Source organism: Sphaeramia orbicularis, chromosome 24 (assembly GCF_902148855.1).
Source record: "Sphaeramia orbicularis chromosome 24, fSphaOr1.1, whole genome shotgun sequence".
Classification (NCBI taxonomy): domain Eukaryota; kingdom Metazoa; phylum Chordata; class Actinopteri; order Kurtiformes; family Apogonidae; genus Sphaeramia; species Sphaeramia orbicularis.
The window spans coordinates 50,211,865-50,229,376 of record NC_043979.1 but is presented as its reverse complement, the minus strand read 5'-3'; the positions used below and the strand labels follow the sequence as shown (position 1 = coordinate 50,229,376).

The 17,512-nt window shown below is 42.8% G+C and overlaps 1 protein-coding gene across 1 annotated transcript in view; it reads left to right on the top strand.

The window, feature by feature from the left end:
- slc35d3 (solute carrier family 35 member D3) overlaps positions 1-8,171 on the top strand; it is an 8,394-nt gene extending 223 nt beyond the window's left edge. Inside the window, exons 1-4 of the mRNA XM_030127792.1 lie at positions 1-280; positions 5,552-5,762; positions 6,199-6,356; positions 7,004-8,171. The exon at positions 1-280 is cut by the window's left edge and continues 223 nt beyond it. Coding sequence (XP_029983652.1) covers positions 56-280; positions 5,552-5,762; positions 6,199-6,356; positions 7,004-7,711 — 1,302 coding nt within the window. The 5' untranslated portion in view covers positions 1-55 and the 3' untranslated portion in view covers positions 7,712-8,171. The remainder of the gene's footprint in view (positions 281-5,551; positions 5,763-6,198; positions 6,357-7,003) is intronic.
- Positions 8,172-17,512: the final 9,341 nt, after the last annotated feature.

Below are 17,512 nucleotides of genomic sequence, written 5' to 3'. Positions count from 1 at the left end.
GCCGGGCTAAAGGAGACCCCCGGACCCCCGCGGGACTTCCATCCGCCCCTCCGCCATGGACGTGGTGAAGAGCCGCCTGTTGGGCATCTCCGTGGCCGTGGCGCACGGTTTTTTCTCCGGTTCGCTGAACATCCTGCTGAAGTTCCTCATCAGTAACTACCGCTTCAGCTTCCTCACACTCATCCAGCTCCTGACCAGCAGCACGGCGGCGCTCAGCCTGGAGACCCTGAGGCGGATGGGCAAGGTCCAGGTGCCGGCGTTCAGCGTGCAGCTGTCCAAGGTACGAGCACCGACCCACGGACCGGGACCGGGACCGGGACCGGGACCCGGACCGACTCACGGACAAAGGGGGGAAAGGGGACAAAAGACGCACGATGTAGAATCAGAGGGATGGGACTACTTCTTTCTTTCTTTCTTTCTTTCTTTCTTTCTTTCTTTCTTTCTTTCTTTCTTTCTTTCTCCTATAAAGTCCATCCTGGACCTGGAACCTTCCCATTATAAGTCTTTTTTTCACCTTTTTATTCTTTAATGAACATCAACTCGAATTGAAAATGACAAATTCTGCACATTTTAAGATAAAATATGACTAAGAATTATTTCACTGTGAGGAAATTCAACCTTCACAGCAGCAAAAAATACAACGAAACAGTACAGAAGGAGCGAAAGATGAAATATAAAAGACAATCTGCTCTATATATAACTTGAAAAGTGTAATATATTTCTACATACCACTTGAAAATGCACAAAAAGGACAAATTCTGCAAATTTTACGATAAAATAAGATATGATTTTATTAATGTCACTGTGAGGAAACTACAGAGTTTACAGCAGCAAAAATACAAAAAACAAAGAACAGAAAGAAAGAACGATGAAATATAAAAGACAATCTGCTCCTTAGATTTACATATATACCTATTATTACATATATACATAATATTACATATATACCTATTATTACATATATACATAATATTACATATATACCTTTTATTACATATATACATAATATTACATATATACCTTTTATTACATATATACATAATATTACATATATACCTTTTATTACATATATACATAATATTACATATATACCTATTATTACATATATACATAATATTACATATATACCTTTTATTACATATATACATAATATTACATATATACCTTTTATTACATATATACATAATATTACATATATACCTTTTATTACATATATACATAATATTACATATATACCTTTTATTACATATATACATAATATTACATATATACCTTTTATTACATATATACATATTATTTCATCATGTCCAGATCCAGATTCTTATTGTCCTTAAAACAGTGATTAACATTCAATAATAAACAGGTTTATATTTTATAGAATGAGTTGAAATGGGTTTCGTTCATATATTTTAGTTTCATTCATATATTTTCAGCTAAAACACACGTTTCACATGATTTGATTGGTGCATGAAAAGGTCTGAACATTGAATCTGACTTTTCCACCAGTGGAGGATGAAATGAACGTCACACAAAGAGAAGAGTTCAGGTTCAGTCTGAGACTAAATTTTGGGTTTGGACCCAGAGAAACGGTTCTGGGCCCAGATCAGACCCAGACCAGACCCAGATCGGATGGTTCTGGACCCAGAGAAACGGTTCTGGACCCAGATCAGACCCAGATGACCAGAGGGTTTCCTTTGACCCGGTCCAGACCCGCTGACGGTTCTGGATGTGGTTGGAAAAGTGCGTCCTCTGGCCTTTCAGATGCTGATAGACTCCATGATTGACTGATCGATCATTGACTGGTTGACAGATTGATCGACTGCCTGGTTCATTAAGTTAATTAGTCCAATAAAAGCAGAAGGATGACGTGAGCGCAGACGGAACGCGTCGGTATTTGGACTTTACTCCAGTGTTTCCAGTATTTTCCGTAGTTTTATCTTCAAATCAACTTCATCTCGGAGGTGAAAGTTGTACTTTTTACTCCTGATCGATCTGTTTACGATACAAAGTCTTAGTCCTCCACATTTTTATTAAAACATCCCAAAATAATCCACTGAGCATGTGCACAAACACTAAAGAAAACAGAATTAAACATCATCGACGGGTAAAAGTCACTGTTCAACCCTTTAAACCCATTTGTATCATATGTGCTACACCAGGTTCTAGACTTTTATCTAATCAATAGGATCAATACGTTCCTTATAAACCTGTTGAATGTGACCTGGTTGGTGTTTTCTGCCCCCTGGTGGATGGCCATCCCACTGCAGCCGGTAAAACAGCTGTTTTTACTTCTTTCAATATGGCTGGCATCATTTAAGTGGAACTGTGTCAGATTTGACCGTTTTGGTTCTTTTTCTTCGTCATTTTTATCGCATTTTTCTCTGTGGAGCGCCTCCTACAGTTTGGGAGGATATATTCAATATTGTAAACCCCACCTCTAACCCCTCCCCCTCTGGCCATGTGCATTTGTTTTCAATGAAGCCGGTGATGTGAAGGCAAAAAAAACAGTGATCGAATAAAGGCTTTGACTCTTTAACTCAGGGGGGTCAAACTGAACTGACCTGGGGGGGCGCAGGAGGTACAGCCTGGGTCCAGCAGGGTCAGTTCAGTAGTCCAGAAGGGTCGGTGTTGTTGGACTTGTTGAACAGATCCTGGTGTTGTCAGCTCTAGGGCTTCTACTGGTGGAAGAAGAAAGATGTCGCAGGTGAAAACTAAGGAGAACTCGCACTATGCTAACAATGCTAACGATGCTAACAGTGTTGGCTTGATGGAATGAACACATGTGGTGTGAATGATTACACATGTTGAATTGTCCAAAAAGACTGGAGATGGAATTAACGACGGCCGATCGAACAGAACACACCAAACAGACTCATGTGACTGACGACGACCGACGAACATCTGGTTGGTGTGTCTGCACCTTTACTTTACTCTCAGTTCGTGACACGCACTTTTTGTCGAACTCGTCTTCTTTGAACATCTTTCCGGTCCTAACAGTCATGTGACTCACCTCGTAGCTGCTTCATTCCCTTTTCTTACTTACTTAAATAAATCTTTTTGCTTCAATAGACATGTTTTCAGATAGGCACCCTGGTTCTTTCTTTCGTCTCCCTGGTGTTTTGTAAACTCCTCTGCATGTTGAGTTGAATAATGACGTCAGAGTCACGACTGGAGCGGCGATGGCAGATATTTTACATCCACTCTGTGTCACTGCAGAACATGTTTCAACTAAGTGACTATCGTTCATACTTCCTCAGGTACTTAGTGGTTGGCTAGCTTGACAACCGTCTGGGGCGCCAATAATGGGGGGGGGTGAACATGACAAATTCACGGGGTCCAGTATTTGTGTGGGGGGGGCATAGCGCAGTGGAGGGGGTCCAGTGGATATAGAAGGTGTGAAAATTCTATGGCGAACGTTGAAAGCAAGTGAAGTTTTGTTTTACGGTATCGGAAGTGACGCTGTTTATGGACCGCACCCCCATGTACGTACATATACACCCCCACCCCCCCACCCCCCTTCCAGGTCCGACAGATTGAGAAGGCAGTCCATTTCTGTAGGGTCCACTACGATTCTGCTTTCATGGGGCTCATATTTGGTAGTGGTGCCCATGACGACCATTGACAACAAATGCTGCCAGAAGCTGTGACGAGACTATCTACGGTAGCCCTTAGGTGACAAACAGGAATAAATAAAAGTGTGGCAAGACTCAGCACAAAGGTGCGTTTGAGAACTACGTGTGAACCGCACTAATGCCACATTTCCACTGTGTGGAACTAGCTCAACTCGATTCCACTCTGGTACCTGGTCCTATTCCAGACTGTTTCCATTACCGGATACTACCCACTTTCCAGTACCTGGTCGTCATAGCGATGCCGCACGTTACTTCCGTGTTGTCTGCTCAGAGTCGTTGATAAACTCACTTGTTGCCTGTTGTCTCGTCAAGCTCATGCTGAATTTTTACATCGTCCACCAAAGACTGGACCTCCTGGACCCTCCATGGTGTAGTTTTACAGACTGTCATCATGTGGATTAACCTACCGACAGATTTACTGTAAACTTCTGCATCTGTGTTTTGTAAAAGGACGGGTCACAGAGACGACTGACCAATCAGTGGTGAGCGACTGAGTCACTGAGTGTCTTAAACCAACCTGCTCAACATGATGGAGTATAGCAGTAAACACAGCCAGAGCAAAGGACCATGGGAAATCTGAAGTGAAATGAAGGACAGTTGGACTGGACATGGATCTGTACCAGCTACCAAAGAACAAGTGGTCCAAAACTAGGGCCCAGAACCAGCTGATCCAAAGGGTCCAAAACCAGGGCCCAGAACCAGCTGATCCAAAGGGTCTAAAACTAGGGCCCAGAACCAGCTGATCCAAAGGGTCTAAAACTAGGGCCCAGAACCAGCTGATCCAAAGGGTCTAAAACTAGGGCCCAGAACCAGCTGATCCAAAGGGTCTAAAACTAGGACCCAGAACCAGCTGATCCAAAGGTCATTTCCAGTAGGTCGTGGACTGACCCCAGTGAATCTATGCAGGATCTACTGGGACTGAGCAGATTTACTGAGTCTAGTTCAGATCCAGTCCTTTATCCAACACAGATACTACTGCTGTGGACCAGCAGGGCACCACTGCATTCTGGGAAATTAGCAGATTTACACCACCTGGTTTAAATGAACACATTATTCTGATAATATTATGGTTTTATTGTTGGAATATGACGACTTTAATCTCATAAACCAATGATATTTTTGTGAAATTATGAGGTTTTTTATAACTACGACTTTATTCTCAGAACATTGTGATTCTTTTTGTATTTGACTTTATTCTCATAAAATTCCAGGTTTTATCTCCATATTTTCTGACTTTCTTCTGGTAGTGCCCAGTGTTTTTCTTTTCTTCTGTGGTCCTAATACTCCGTCGTAGCTTTATTCTCCAGTTCCTCCGTATTTGTAAAACTAGGTTGGCCTCAGTTTCAGTTCGTTTACTAATCATGTAGGAGCACAAGGTTCACAATCACAAAATGAGACAAAAACCAGGAAAGATCTGATCATGAAACCAAGAGCTGCACTAAGAAGGACCGTTAGCCAAAACAATAGGTCATTTCAGGTCTGATTGGACCCAAAAATACAGCATCAGTGAATGTTAGCTGAGCCCAAACAGGATCCACAGATCTAGGTTTGGTTTCCTGGATTTGTGGATCCATCTCCTTCTGTTTTCTTTGTCTTTGGGTGTCTGTAAACGATAGCTCCCACTGCTTTAAGAACCTGAAAATACAACCAACCAACAACAGCTCTGCCCCAGTTTGGATTCCATATTGTTCTTCAGTTTAGACAGGACTGAAGCCAACGCTGTCACTCATCTCCCTCTTTCTGACACTCAGTGGGCGGAGCCACAGTGACTTCCACTAGCGCTGACATCACGTTCAGACCCTCTACTGGTGTTTGGAGGTTCCTGCTGAGGATTGTGGCTAACCATTTTGTGTGTGTGTGTGTGTGTGTGTGTGTGTGTGTGTGTGTGTGTGTGTGTGTGTGTGTGTGTGTGTGTGCAGGAGTTTGCTCCAGTGTGTATCCTGTCCACTCTCCAGTCCACCCTGACCCTCTGGTCCCTTCGTGGGCTCAGTCTGCCCATGTATGTGGTCTTCAAACGCTGCCTGCCGCTCTTCACCCTCAGCATCGGCGTGTGCGTCCTCAGGAACGGCGTGCCCTCCGTCGGCGTGGTAACGGCCGTCCTCATCACCACGGGTGGAGCCGCGCTGGCAGGTAAGCCCCCCCCCCCCAGACCCTGCTCTTCTTCCCATCCAAGTCCTTTAATCATCCTCCATCACAGTTAATGATCCCCACGCCATAAACAAACCGGGGGGGAGGAGGGAGGGGATAGAAGGGGGGAGGAAGGGGGGGGTCCAAACATGGGGTGTGAAATGTGCTGAACATAAAACTAATGGACACATTCATCATTCTGCTGATAATCACCTTTTCTACGCTGTGAAAAATCTAATATTTGCATCAGGCAGAATTCAGGGATTAATGGAAGGAAATGAAATGGATTGGATTCAAATCTGAGAAAGAATGAAACTGAAGCAGGATTTAGATTCCACCCATGAGCGTCATTAACTGGGGTTAGTTCAGACCATAATATTCTCCTCCTCCTCTTCCTCCCCCTCCTCTTCCTCCCCCTCCTCCTCCTCTTCCTCTCCAGGTGCTGGTGACCTCACAGGTGACCCCTTCGGTTATGTCACTGGTGTCCTGGCCGTCATCATCCATGCCTCTTACCTGGTTCTGATCCAGAAGACCAGTCTGGACAGTCAGTACGGCCCGCTGACCGCACAGTACGCCATCGCCATCATGGCGTCGCCGGTAAAACGCCTGCTCTGCCTCAGCTGCTCCTGCTCCCACCTTTAACTGTTCCTTTAACTGTTCCTTTTTCTTTTCTTTTCTTTCTTTCTTTCTTTTCTTTCTCATTCTTTTCCGTTGTCCTCCATTTATTCCTGTTATTCTCTTGTTTTTTTTTCCGTTCTTTGTCAGTGGTTTTTCATTTTTCAGGTTTCTTCTGTTCCTTCTGTTCGTCGTCTCCTTTGCTCTTTTTTTTTTTTTTTTACCTCCGTCAAGGAGGTTCTGTTTTTGCTGGTGTTGGTTTTTCTGTCTGTCTGTGTGCAAGAGAACTCAAAAAGTTATGGACGGATTTGGATGAAAATTTCTGGAAATGTTGATACTGGCACAAGGAACAAATGATTACATTTTGGTGGTGATGGGGGGGGGGGGGCACTGATTGGCCTTGGCAGAGGTCTGCACTCTCCGAGTGCTTCTACTTTACTTCTGTTTCCTTTTTTCTGTCTTTTCGTCTGTTATTTTGTTTCCACTTCATCATTTGTTTTTTATCTTTATTCACCCACTTCATTCCCATATATGGAATTAAACAATGACCCTGGTCCTCATCCTGGTCCTGAACCTGGTCTCTGTTCTGGTCCTGGTCCTGACCCTGGTCTCCTGGTCTCCTGTTGCAGGTCCTGCTGGTCTGCTCCTTCATCTCCATGGACAGTATCCATATGTGGTCTTACCAGGGCTGGTCCGACCCCCACATCACCTGCATCTTCATCCTCTGCATCTTCATCGGCTGTGCCATGAACTTCACCACCCTCCACTGCACCTACATCAACTCCGCCGTCACCACCAGCTTCGTGGGCGTGGTCAAGAGCATTGCCACCATCACCGTGGGCATGTTGGCGTTCAGCGACGTGGCGCCCACCGGTCTGTTCATCGGCGGCGTGGTGGTCAACACGGTGGGCTCCATCACCTACTGCGTCGTCAAATACTACGAGACCAAAAAGAAGAGCGCCTACGAGGACCTGGAGGAGTCCGGCAAGGATGCGGCGCCGCCCGGGGAACCGTACCGAGAGAAACCGCCGCTGAACGGCGTCGGCCCCGGTGATGGGGAAGGCGTGACGATCAGCGGCGACGAAGAGGCGACGCTGGTGAACGGAGAGGCGTGGACTGGAGACGGCGGACGAGGAGACCTGGACGGAGGCGCCAGCGCCACGGTGATGACGGAGAAGGAGGCGCTGGAGATGCAGAGGGAGCACCTGCACCGTGACCACGCCCCCTCGGGTCCGGCGCCCGGCGACAGCTACGTGGGCGTGTGGCGGTCCGTCCGACATCTGCAGTTCGGCAAGAAGGAGCCTCTGATCGACAACATGGAGCAGCAGAGTCCATGAGGAGCGACCGGTGGAGACGGCGGGAAGACGGGGGGGTGCGCCCACACGCTTGAGACGCAGCGGCCGCGCTCACCGCCGCCGCAAAACAACACGAAGCTTTAGTCAAACCTTAACTTTAAGACGAGGGAAGAGGCGTGGCCTTTGTTCACAAAAGGAAACACAACCTGGACGCAGATACGCCTCGCCTCGTCTGTCCCAGCTCTGTCCTCCGGCGTCCGGCGGCATCCGGGCACCGCGCAGCATGTTTCTGTTTGACTGACGTCTCCACTGGATCTTGTACAAACTCGTCAGGGAACAAAAAAACGAACCTCAAACGACTCGATGTGTGTTAGCGGTTCTGTTGAAGCCTGGGGGTTGTTGTTTCTGTCTTGTTTCTGATTGGCTGTAGGATGAGTGATGTCACAGTCATGTGGTTTGTTTGGAATCTGGTACTAAATGCATTCTTGTTGCACCGTGAAAAGCTCCTCCCCGTTCTTTACCCTCGTCCAGAAGGTCACCTCAGTCAGACGCATGTTCACAATATTATCGCTACTGTCGGCTGGAAACCTCGTATGTCCAAACGGTCATTTTTCAGGAAACTGGAAAAACAATGTGTGTTTGAAATAAATGAATGGAGGTGATGATGTCGTCACAGGCCCTTTTCAACACTTTCATGCACTAAAATACACAACAAATATCCTAAAATACTCAAAACAATACACTAAAATACACAAAAATATACTAAAATACACAAAAAATACAATAAAAAGAACTAAAATACTGTAAAAATCTGCTAAAATACACTAAAATACACAGCAAACATTTTAAAATACACAACAAATATTCTAAAATACTCAAAAATACACTAAAATACACAAAAAAATTACTAAAATACACACCAAATATGCTAAAATACACAAAAAAAATGCATTAAAAAGGAACTAAAATACTGTAAAAATCTGCTAAAATACCCAACAAATACGCTAAAATACATGAAAAATGCATTAAAAAGGAACTAAAATACTGTAAAAAATCTGCTAAAATACACTAAAAATACACAGCAAATAAGCTAAAATACACAAATCAATACATTAAAAAGGAACTAAAATACTGTAAAAATCTGCTAAAATACACTAAAATATGCAAAAATCCACTAAAAATATATTTAAAATTATCTAAAATACTGTAAAAATCTGCTAAAATGCAGAAGAATTTAAAAATACACACACCTCTAAGTCCTACTAAGCTCCAAGTGGACGCTAACGTTCCATCGGACCTCTGTTGGACTTCCGTTGGACCTTCATTCGACCTCCATTTGGACCTCCATTGGACTTCCGTTCCACCTCCGTTTGGACCTCCATTGGACCTCCGTTGGTCTCCTCTCAGGTCACTGGCAGCCGTGGCTCAGGTGGTAGAGCAAGTCGTCCAATAACTGAAGGTTGGCGGTTCGAATCCTGCTCTATCCAAGTCAGTCCGTTGTGTCCTTGGGCAAGACACTTCACCCTCCTTGCCTCCAGTGCCCCTCACACTGGTGTGTGAATGCGTATGAATGTTTGGTGGTGGTGGGAGGGGCCGTAGGCGCGAATTGTCAGTCTGCCCCAGGACAACTGTGGATACAGATGTAGTTTACCACCACCAGCGAATGAAGAATGGATCAATAATGTAAAGCGCTTTGGGTGTTTAAGAAGCACTATATAAAATCCAATCCAGTATTATTATTAATAATAATAATAATAATAATAATAATAATAATCTGTGTCTAAATCTGAAGAAAGGGACATTTTTAGGAACTCTGAGGTGGAAACACAAACCCCACCCATAAAATTTCAGCTAATGTTGGCGTAAAAGAGGCTTTTGAAGGTGTTTTCTTTTGTTTAGTTTGTTTAAGGTCAAAGATCGATGGGCAACCATTGAGCAATCAGAAATTTGCCCGATCTGTCAACAGTTTCCTCAACCTGGAAAAAAATGTTTCTGTGTAAATGTTTGGGAGGTCCTTGTGCCTTTGGCTCCTCCTTTAAACTCTCTGTTCAGTCAGGTCGGGTGGGAGGGGGCGGAGTCATCCAGGTAGTTGTACCCAGTCCCTCATTAATCTCAACCATCTCTACCTTCAAGGTGGAAAAATTTGGCGTTAATTGAAAGATTGCTGAGAGATCGATGAGGTTGTTGAGTGTTCGTTGAATGTTCATTGAGCATTTCTTGAGCGTTACTTGAGCATTCGTTGACAGATCGCTTCCCTCTGCGATCGTTGATTGTTTTGGACCGAGTCAAAACTTTGAGGAGACCATGGAGATCAGTGGAAGATCATCGAAAGATCTTGGTGATCGTTGGGCGCTCATTGAAAGATCGTTTAGGGATCTGGTTGTTTTGTCATCGCTCACTGATCTGCCATCGAAGGCGTCAAAGGGTTAAAGTGAGCGACCAGTTGAACCTGGTGGTGCCACTGGGGGGCAGCGCAGAGCAGGTCCATTTACACACCTAATGCTTCTGTTCAGAAAACATCAACAGTTCAGTGTGAAACGGCTCCACTGGTGTCAAATCAACCCGTGAAAAGTGTCAACGTCTTCAACCACGCTGAGAAAACATCATCATGATGAAGATACGATCTGCGATAAGACCTTTATCTTTAAAATCCTTCGTCTCCCTGAAAACTGGTTCAAACCAAATCCAGCAGAAGTTTTGGGACCGGTCTAATTCCTGACATTTGATTGTCTAACACAGGGGTATCAAACATATGGCCTGGGGGCCAAAACTGGCCCCCAAACAGTCCAGTCAGGTCCAATCAGGTTGAATGAGCGAAATGAAAAAATGACACCGAAGATATTATCGACTATTTTAGTTCAGGCTCTGCATTCAGACCAATCGGATCTAAAGTGGGTCCGAACCAGAACAATAAACACACAAGAACCCACAAATAATGACTCTGTTTTTCTCTGTTTTAATGTAAAAAAAAAAAAGAAGTTCAATTAAATGAGAGTATTTACATTTTCAAACGATCCTTTCACTAAAATATGTGACTAGTCTGAACAAAAATGACCAACGTGAAACGTCTTCATTTAAATCAGCGTCATGTGACCAATATTATGTTGATGTTTCTTCCATTTTTGTTCATTTTTGTGCGTGTTTTGGTTTATTTCTCTTTGTTCTGTTCATATTTCTTCCATTTTTGTCATTATTTGGAGGTTATTGTGTCATTATTTTACCGATCCAGTTGAGATCGTATTGGTCTGAATAAAAAAGATGAACTTCATGTAAATCAGTGGTTTCATCCGTTCGTCTCCGATCCGTCTCCGACTTTCTTCGCATTGGTTTTTCTTTGGGTTTTTTCAAGTTAATAATAAATATTTGTCGGCTTCTTTTCCCACTCGACGGAGCAGCTGAAGGTAGAAGTCTTTAAACGCCTCCTGTCACCGAGGATTAGCCTTCTGCTAATCGATTATTTTTAGAAATAGATGTGCATACGACGACAGGAGGGGTTGTCATGGTAACCAGGTTGGGTTGGTAACAGATCAGGTGATGTCGGCTGCATGTAGGGAATTAAACGTTGAAATTAAAGGTGGAATGGTTTCCTTCTCCATATTCTGGATCATCTGCTGATTCCTGGAATGAGATGATTGTGTTTGACTTCAGGGGTCAAAGGTCATGTGTTTAAAGTCACACCTGGACCATGAATGAACCCTGATCATGTGACCAACAGACCAATAAAAACCCAGAAACAAAGGTGACACTAACACCTCTAACTGGTCTGAGATGGGGGACGGTTTAACCCTTTAAGAGTCCGAAAACCTCCAGTCCCACTTTGGACCATAAACCTCCAGCCCCCCTTTGGAGGACCATAAACCTCCAGTCCCCCTTTGGAGGACCTTAAACCTCCAGTCCCCCTTTGGACCATAAACCTCCAGTTCCCCTTTGGACCATAAACCTCCAGTCCCCCTTTGGACCATAAACCTCCAGTCATATAAGGACTTTCATTTGGGTTCATGACCTTTGACCTTTAGGGTCAAACTCCAGGTCACCAGTGTCTGCATTTAGACAGTCTTCTCCTAAACTTCTGTCAGATTCATTGGAAGTTTTATTTGTAGTTTTCTTTGGACAGTCTCCACAAAGTTTGATCACGGTTTTGACAAATTCAGATTTCCTACAATTTTTGACTAATTTTTGCTCAGTGGTTTTGGATGGTTTTAGTTTTGTTGGTGTGTTTTTGTGAAGACGCTGTGTCTGTCTTCGTTTTCGTCCTCCTTTTTGTTTTCGTCCTCATTTTTGTCTTCATTTTCGTCTTCGTTTTCATCTTCATTTTCATCTTCATTTTCATCTTTGTTTTCGTCTTCGTTTTCATCTTCGTTTTCGTATTCATTTTTGTCTGCATTTTTGTTTTCGTTTTTGTCTTTGTTTTCGTCTTCATTTTCATTTTCATCTTCGTTTTCATCTTCGTTTTTGTCTTTGTTTTTGTCTTTGTTTTCGTCTTCATTTTCGCCTACGTTTTCGTCTTTGTCTTCCTTTTCATTTTCATTTTTGTCTTCATTTCTCTGTGGTCCTTTTCGTTGTCATGGTCACTCTTTGTCTTCATCAGCAGTTTCGTCAAACATCTTTTTTTTTTTTTTTTTACATTATCGTGAACCTTTTCGGTCCTAAACGATATAAATCCATAAAAATTTGACTAAAATCCAAATTAAACCAGTGAAGATGAACATGAGGAAATAAAAGTGTCCTCATCCATTCAACTGGATTAAATGTCGTTCCTGTAACGACGGCTTTAACCTGATTGGACTAAAACACAGAAGAGCGTCAGGTTTAATCCACTATCGTCCGAAGGTTCGCAGGGGCCGTGACGACACCAGTCCTGATGCGAAGCGTCGTCCACTGATGTTCCCGCCCACAGGAGGAGGAGGAGGATGACTGATGTGAGTAATTGTGAAGTCGACCCACTCATGTCCCAGCGGGCCTGATTCTGATGGAGTCCATTAGAGAAAGAAAGAGAGAGAAAGAGCCTGGAGGAGGAAGGAAAGAGTCATCTATCACACCAAGAAAGGAGGAGAAGAAGAAGAAGAAGAAGAAAAAGGAAAACAAGAAGAAGAAAAAAAGGAGAAGAAGTAGGAGGAGAAGAAGAAGGAGGAGGAGAAGAGGAAGGAGAAGGAGAACAAGAACAAGAACAAGAACAAGAAAAAGAACAAGAACAAGAATAAGAAGAACACAGGCTCATCCACCAACGCCGGGCTGCACTCTAGGCCCTTGAATGCACCATGGAAAAGAACAACAGCTGATTGGACGGAAATTCAACACTTTAATTTGGACAGAAGACGCAAATTACAGAGTTTTCTCACATAAATCAATTATCAGTGTCCATCTGTCCATTATCAGTGTCTGGTGTCCTCCTCCTCGTCTTCGTCCTCATCTTCGTCCTCGTCCTGGTCTTCGTCATCTTTCCAGTTCGTCAGACTGAGGACACCAGAGGGTTCCTCCTCTGATATTGAACTGTATTGATTTTCCTCCTCCAGTCCTGGCCTTCATTTACCGCTACAGCAGATCTGACGTCCCCCAGAGCCAACAGGACGTGGGCGGATCATCAACGTTTAGTAGAAGACACGAGTTCAGCGTTAGAGACGAAGAACCTGATTCCACAGGTTTAAGACATGGTCAGGTTCCTGGGGTTTGATGGATTATCCAGACGGTTCCTGAAGGCAACATGTGACGTTCATGTTCAGCAGTTTTTCTTGGTTTTACTCAGTGATTCTGTTTGGGTTGAATTTTAAGGTATTTTTGCGAAGGCGTCATGTTCGTCAACTTCAGTGTTGTCGTCATCTTCATCGTTGGCGTCATCTTTGTTATCTTTGTTTTCGTTGTCGTCTTTGTCATCATCTTTGTTTTTGCTGTTGTCTCTGTTGTCTTCATCTTCGTCATCATCTTCATCGTCATCTTTGTCATTACTTTTTTCATCATCGTCTTCGTCATCATCTTCATCGTCATCTTTGTCATTACTTTTTTCATCATCGTCTTCGTCATCATCTTCATTGACATTTTCATCATCATTTTCATTGTCATCTTTGTGTCGTCTTTATTGTTTTTGTTGACATTTTTGTCAACATCTTCGTCATCGTCTTTATCGTCTTTGTTGTTGTCTTCATTGCCATTGGAAACAAGGAAAGGAAACAGAGCTAAAGTGTCGAAGAGGAGGTTTGAACAGATGAGGAGTCATTTAAATAATAATAATAATAATAATAATAATAATAATCCAACATAATTTGAAGGCATTTGACTAACATTTATTTAACATTTAACGTTCCTTTTTATTTGTGTCTGTATTTTCAGGATTCTTTCATAAATATCGTAAATACAGACATTCTAAATATCGGACTTCAGTGAGTTCACATCAGCTTTACTTGTCCTGAACCTAAGACCAGAAGGGTTAAAGTCGTCATTGTTCAGACTTCGGTCCAGTTGTCGGGTCGATGTGCGGTTACTATGCTAACATCCGCGGATGACGACGTTAACCGCTTCGTATCGACATCTTATCGACAGTTTGAGCGACTTAACAAGGCTTTAAACCCACCGGACCGAACTTGTGAGGACGCAACACAAACAGCGCTGTCAACAAAACTACATAGAAACAGGAGCTCCCCGATACGTTTCAGCTTTTCATCGGCTTCTGACGATAAATACGAGTCCTCACAGGTGTAGAAAGAAGACGCATCCATAATGGTGAGAGGATACGACAGCGTTGATGGGACAATGAAAGATGAGAAAAACAGCTGTCACTACGAGAATAAAGACGGAAAATACTGAGAGAAAGCCTGTGATTTACAAGAATAACGTCAAATACAAAAAGAGACAGAATTTTACAGGAATGAAGTCATAATATTATAAAGAATAACGTAATTTCAAAACAGGTGTAAAAATATCTGAATTTACCAAAATACACTGGTTTGATAATGAAGAACTGGAACATTCTGGGAGTTTCTACTTTCATTTGGGGTTCAAATATTGAGTCTATTAGCCCCGCCCAACAAATACCGAGCCTATTGGCCCCGCCCACCATCAGCACATTAGCATTAGTCGTCCGCTTCAACAGAAGTGAAAGTTGATGCTTGGTTTGTTGCGTTTGCTGAAACTGGAAACTTTGTCATCAACAAGGATTAAGGCTGAAGATTTAGAAATGAAGAGTTTTTATCGCACTATTGAGGATTTACTTACATATGATGACTTTAATCTCACAAAAGTACAGCATAATTTTCGTTAAACTATGAGTTTTTTTTCAAACTACGACTTTATTCTCATAATATTATGGCTTTATTCTCGATATTTTGCGACTTTATTCTCAATATTTTATGACTTTATTCTCCATATTTTACGACTTTATTCTCCATATTTTACGACTTTATTCTCATAATATTATGACTTTATTCTCAATATTTTATGACTTTATTTTCCATATTTAACAGCTTCATTCTCGATATTGTGCGACTTTATTCTTGATATTTTACAACTTTATTCTCAATATTTTACGACTTTATTCTCATAATATTACAACTTTATTCTCAATATTTTACGACCTCATTCTCATAATATTACGGCTTTATTCTCAATATTGTACGACTTTATTCTCCATATTTTAGGACTTTATCCTTATAATATTATGACTTTATTCTCATAATATTACAACTTTATTCTCCATATTTTTTTACTTTATTCTCCATATTTTACAACCTCATTCTGATAATATTACGACTTTATTCTCCATATTTTATGACTTTATTCTCAATATTGTACGACTTTATTCTCCATATTTTAGGACTTTATCCTTATAATATTATGACTTTATTCTCATAATATTACAACTTTATTCTCCATATTTTTTTACTTTATTCTCCATATTTTACAACCTCATTCTGATAATATTACAACTTTATTCTCCATATTTTTTTACTTTATTCTCCATATTTTACAACCTCATTCTGATAATATTACGACTTTACTCTCCATATTTTATGACTTTATTCTCTATATTGTGCGACTTTATTCTGTGTATTGTAGTACTGTATTTTCATAATATTCCGCCTTTCTTCTGGCTGTGACATGTGTTTGTATTTTTCCTCGTTGGCATTAATCGGCCTCTCTACGTGGACGCTTGTTGTTCGTTGTTGGACAGATTAATGAGCTCAGAAACAGTAATTCCAGGTTTGTGTTTTTCTTTCGTTCTTGACCTTTGAACGCCTGTTCTTCTGACTCTGGATTGTTCCTGAAAATCAGCTGATGTCTGCTCCAGTCAAAGGACCATCTGCTCCTCCATTTACATGTTCACTGCAAAGGAAATGGAAAAGTAAATTGAAAATCTCTTTTCTAAAGCAGTGTGTGTGTGTGTGTGTGTGTGTGTGTGTGTGTGTGTGTGTGTGTGTGTGTGTGTGTGTGTGTGTGTGTGTGTTAATTGGAGAAACCCTGGGAGTGTTTCAGCACAAAACACAGACCTGGACCTGGACCTGGACCTGGACCTGGACCTGGACCTGGACTTGGACTTGGACTTGGACCTGGACTGGAGGCTGAGGATATGGTTCTGGTTTTAGGTTTGTGGGTGGGTTTGTGCGTTCAGGTGAAGGTTGGTCCAGGTGGTCCAGGTGGTCCAGGTGGTGAACATGATGTTTCCAGTACTGAGGACAGCTCCAGTCACATGACCTCTGAGCACACCTGCCATGGCTTCTTCTGCTCTTTTTATTGGTCAGGAGCTGCTGTGGGGGCGTGTCCACAGTCGTCTTCCACCTCAGAATAAACCACAGTGTCAGAATCATTTCATGACAAAAGGGAAAAATCATTTGTTCCAACACCATCCATTAATAATCTCTCCATTTTCCATGAAGACACAGATCCATGAACAAGGTGAATAATAATAATAATGATCTGTGTTTTTGTGACTAAAACAGTGTTTACATGTGGACCACAGAAAACTATGAGTCTAATGAATGATCTGCTTTAACGAGGCCGAGCAGCGTTTCATCCTGATGACAGAATGGATGGATTTAACCAGGAAGAGGAGGAGGAAGAGGAGGAGAAAGAGGAGGAAGAGGAGGAGGAAGAGGAGGAGGAAGAGGAGGAGAAAGAGGAGGAAGAGGAGGAGGAAGAGGAGGAGGAAGAGTCAAGTAAAGGGGAGGAAAAGGAGTATTAGTATTAGTGCTCAGAGTTTCCACAGATCAGATAAATGTCCATCATCTGTTTCCAGGTGTAAATCCATGTGTCCTTCAGATGTTGGTCTGATTCAGTCCACCATGAAAACCACCAAGAACCAACTGGTTTGAAACCTTCAACAGCTGGACCTGTACCTGTGGACCTCTGGGTCTGTGAGGGTCTGTGAGGGTCTGTGAGGGTCTGTGAGGGTCTGTGAGGGTCTGTGAGGGTCTGTAAGGGTCTGTGAGGGTCTGTGAGGGTCTGTGAGGGTCTGTAAGGGTCTGTGAGGGTCTGTAAGGGTCTGTAAGGGTTAAAGGTGGAAGTTTTGGTCTTTAAGGGTATTTGAGGGTTAAAGGTGGAGGTTGGGGTCTTTAAGGGTCTTTAAGGGTCTTTAAAGGTTAAAGGTGGACATTTGAATGTAAGAAACTGACAGAAAAGGATTGAACGTGACATGAACAAATATGAACAACCATGTGGGACTGCAGAACCTTCAGAGGGTTTCCATGTGGGACTGCAGAACCTTCAGAGGGTTTCCATGTGGGACTGCAGAACCTTCAGAGGGTTTCCATGTGGGACTGCAGAACCTTCAGAGAACGTCCAACAGGAGCCCACACTCGTCCTCCTCCTCTGCTCTGGTGGGTTGTTGGAGGCGTCTGTGCGTCCTACAGGCCTGTC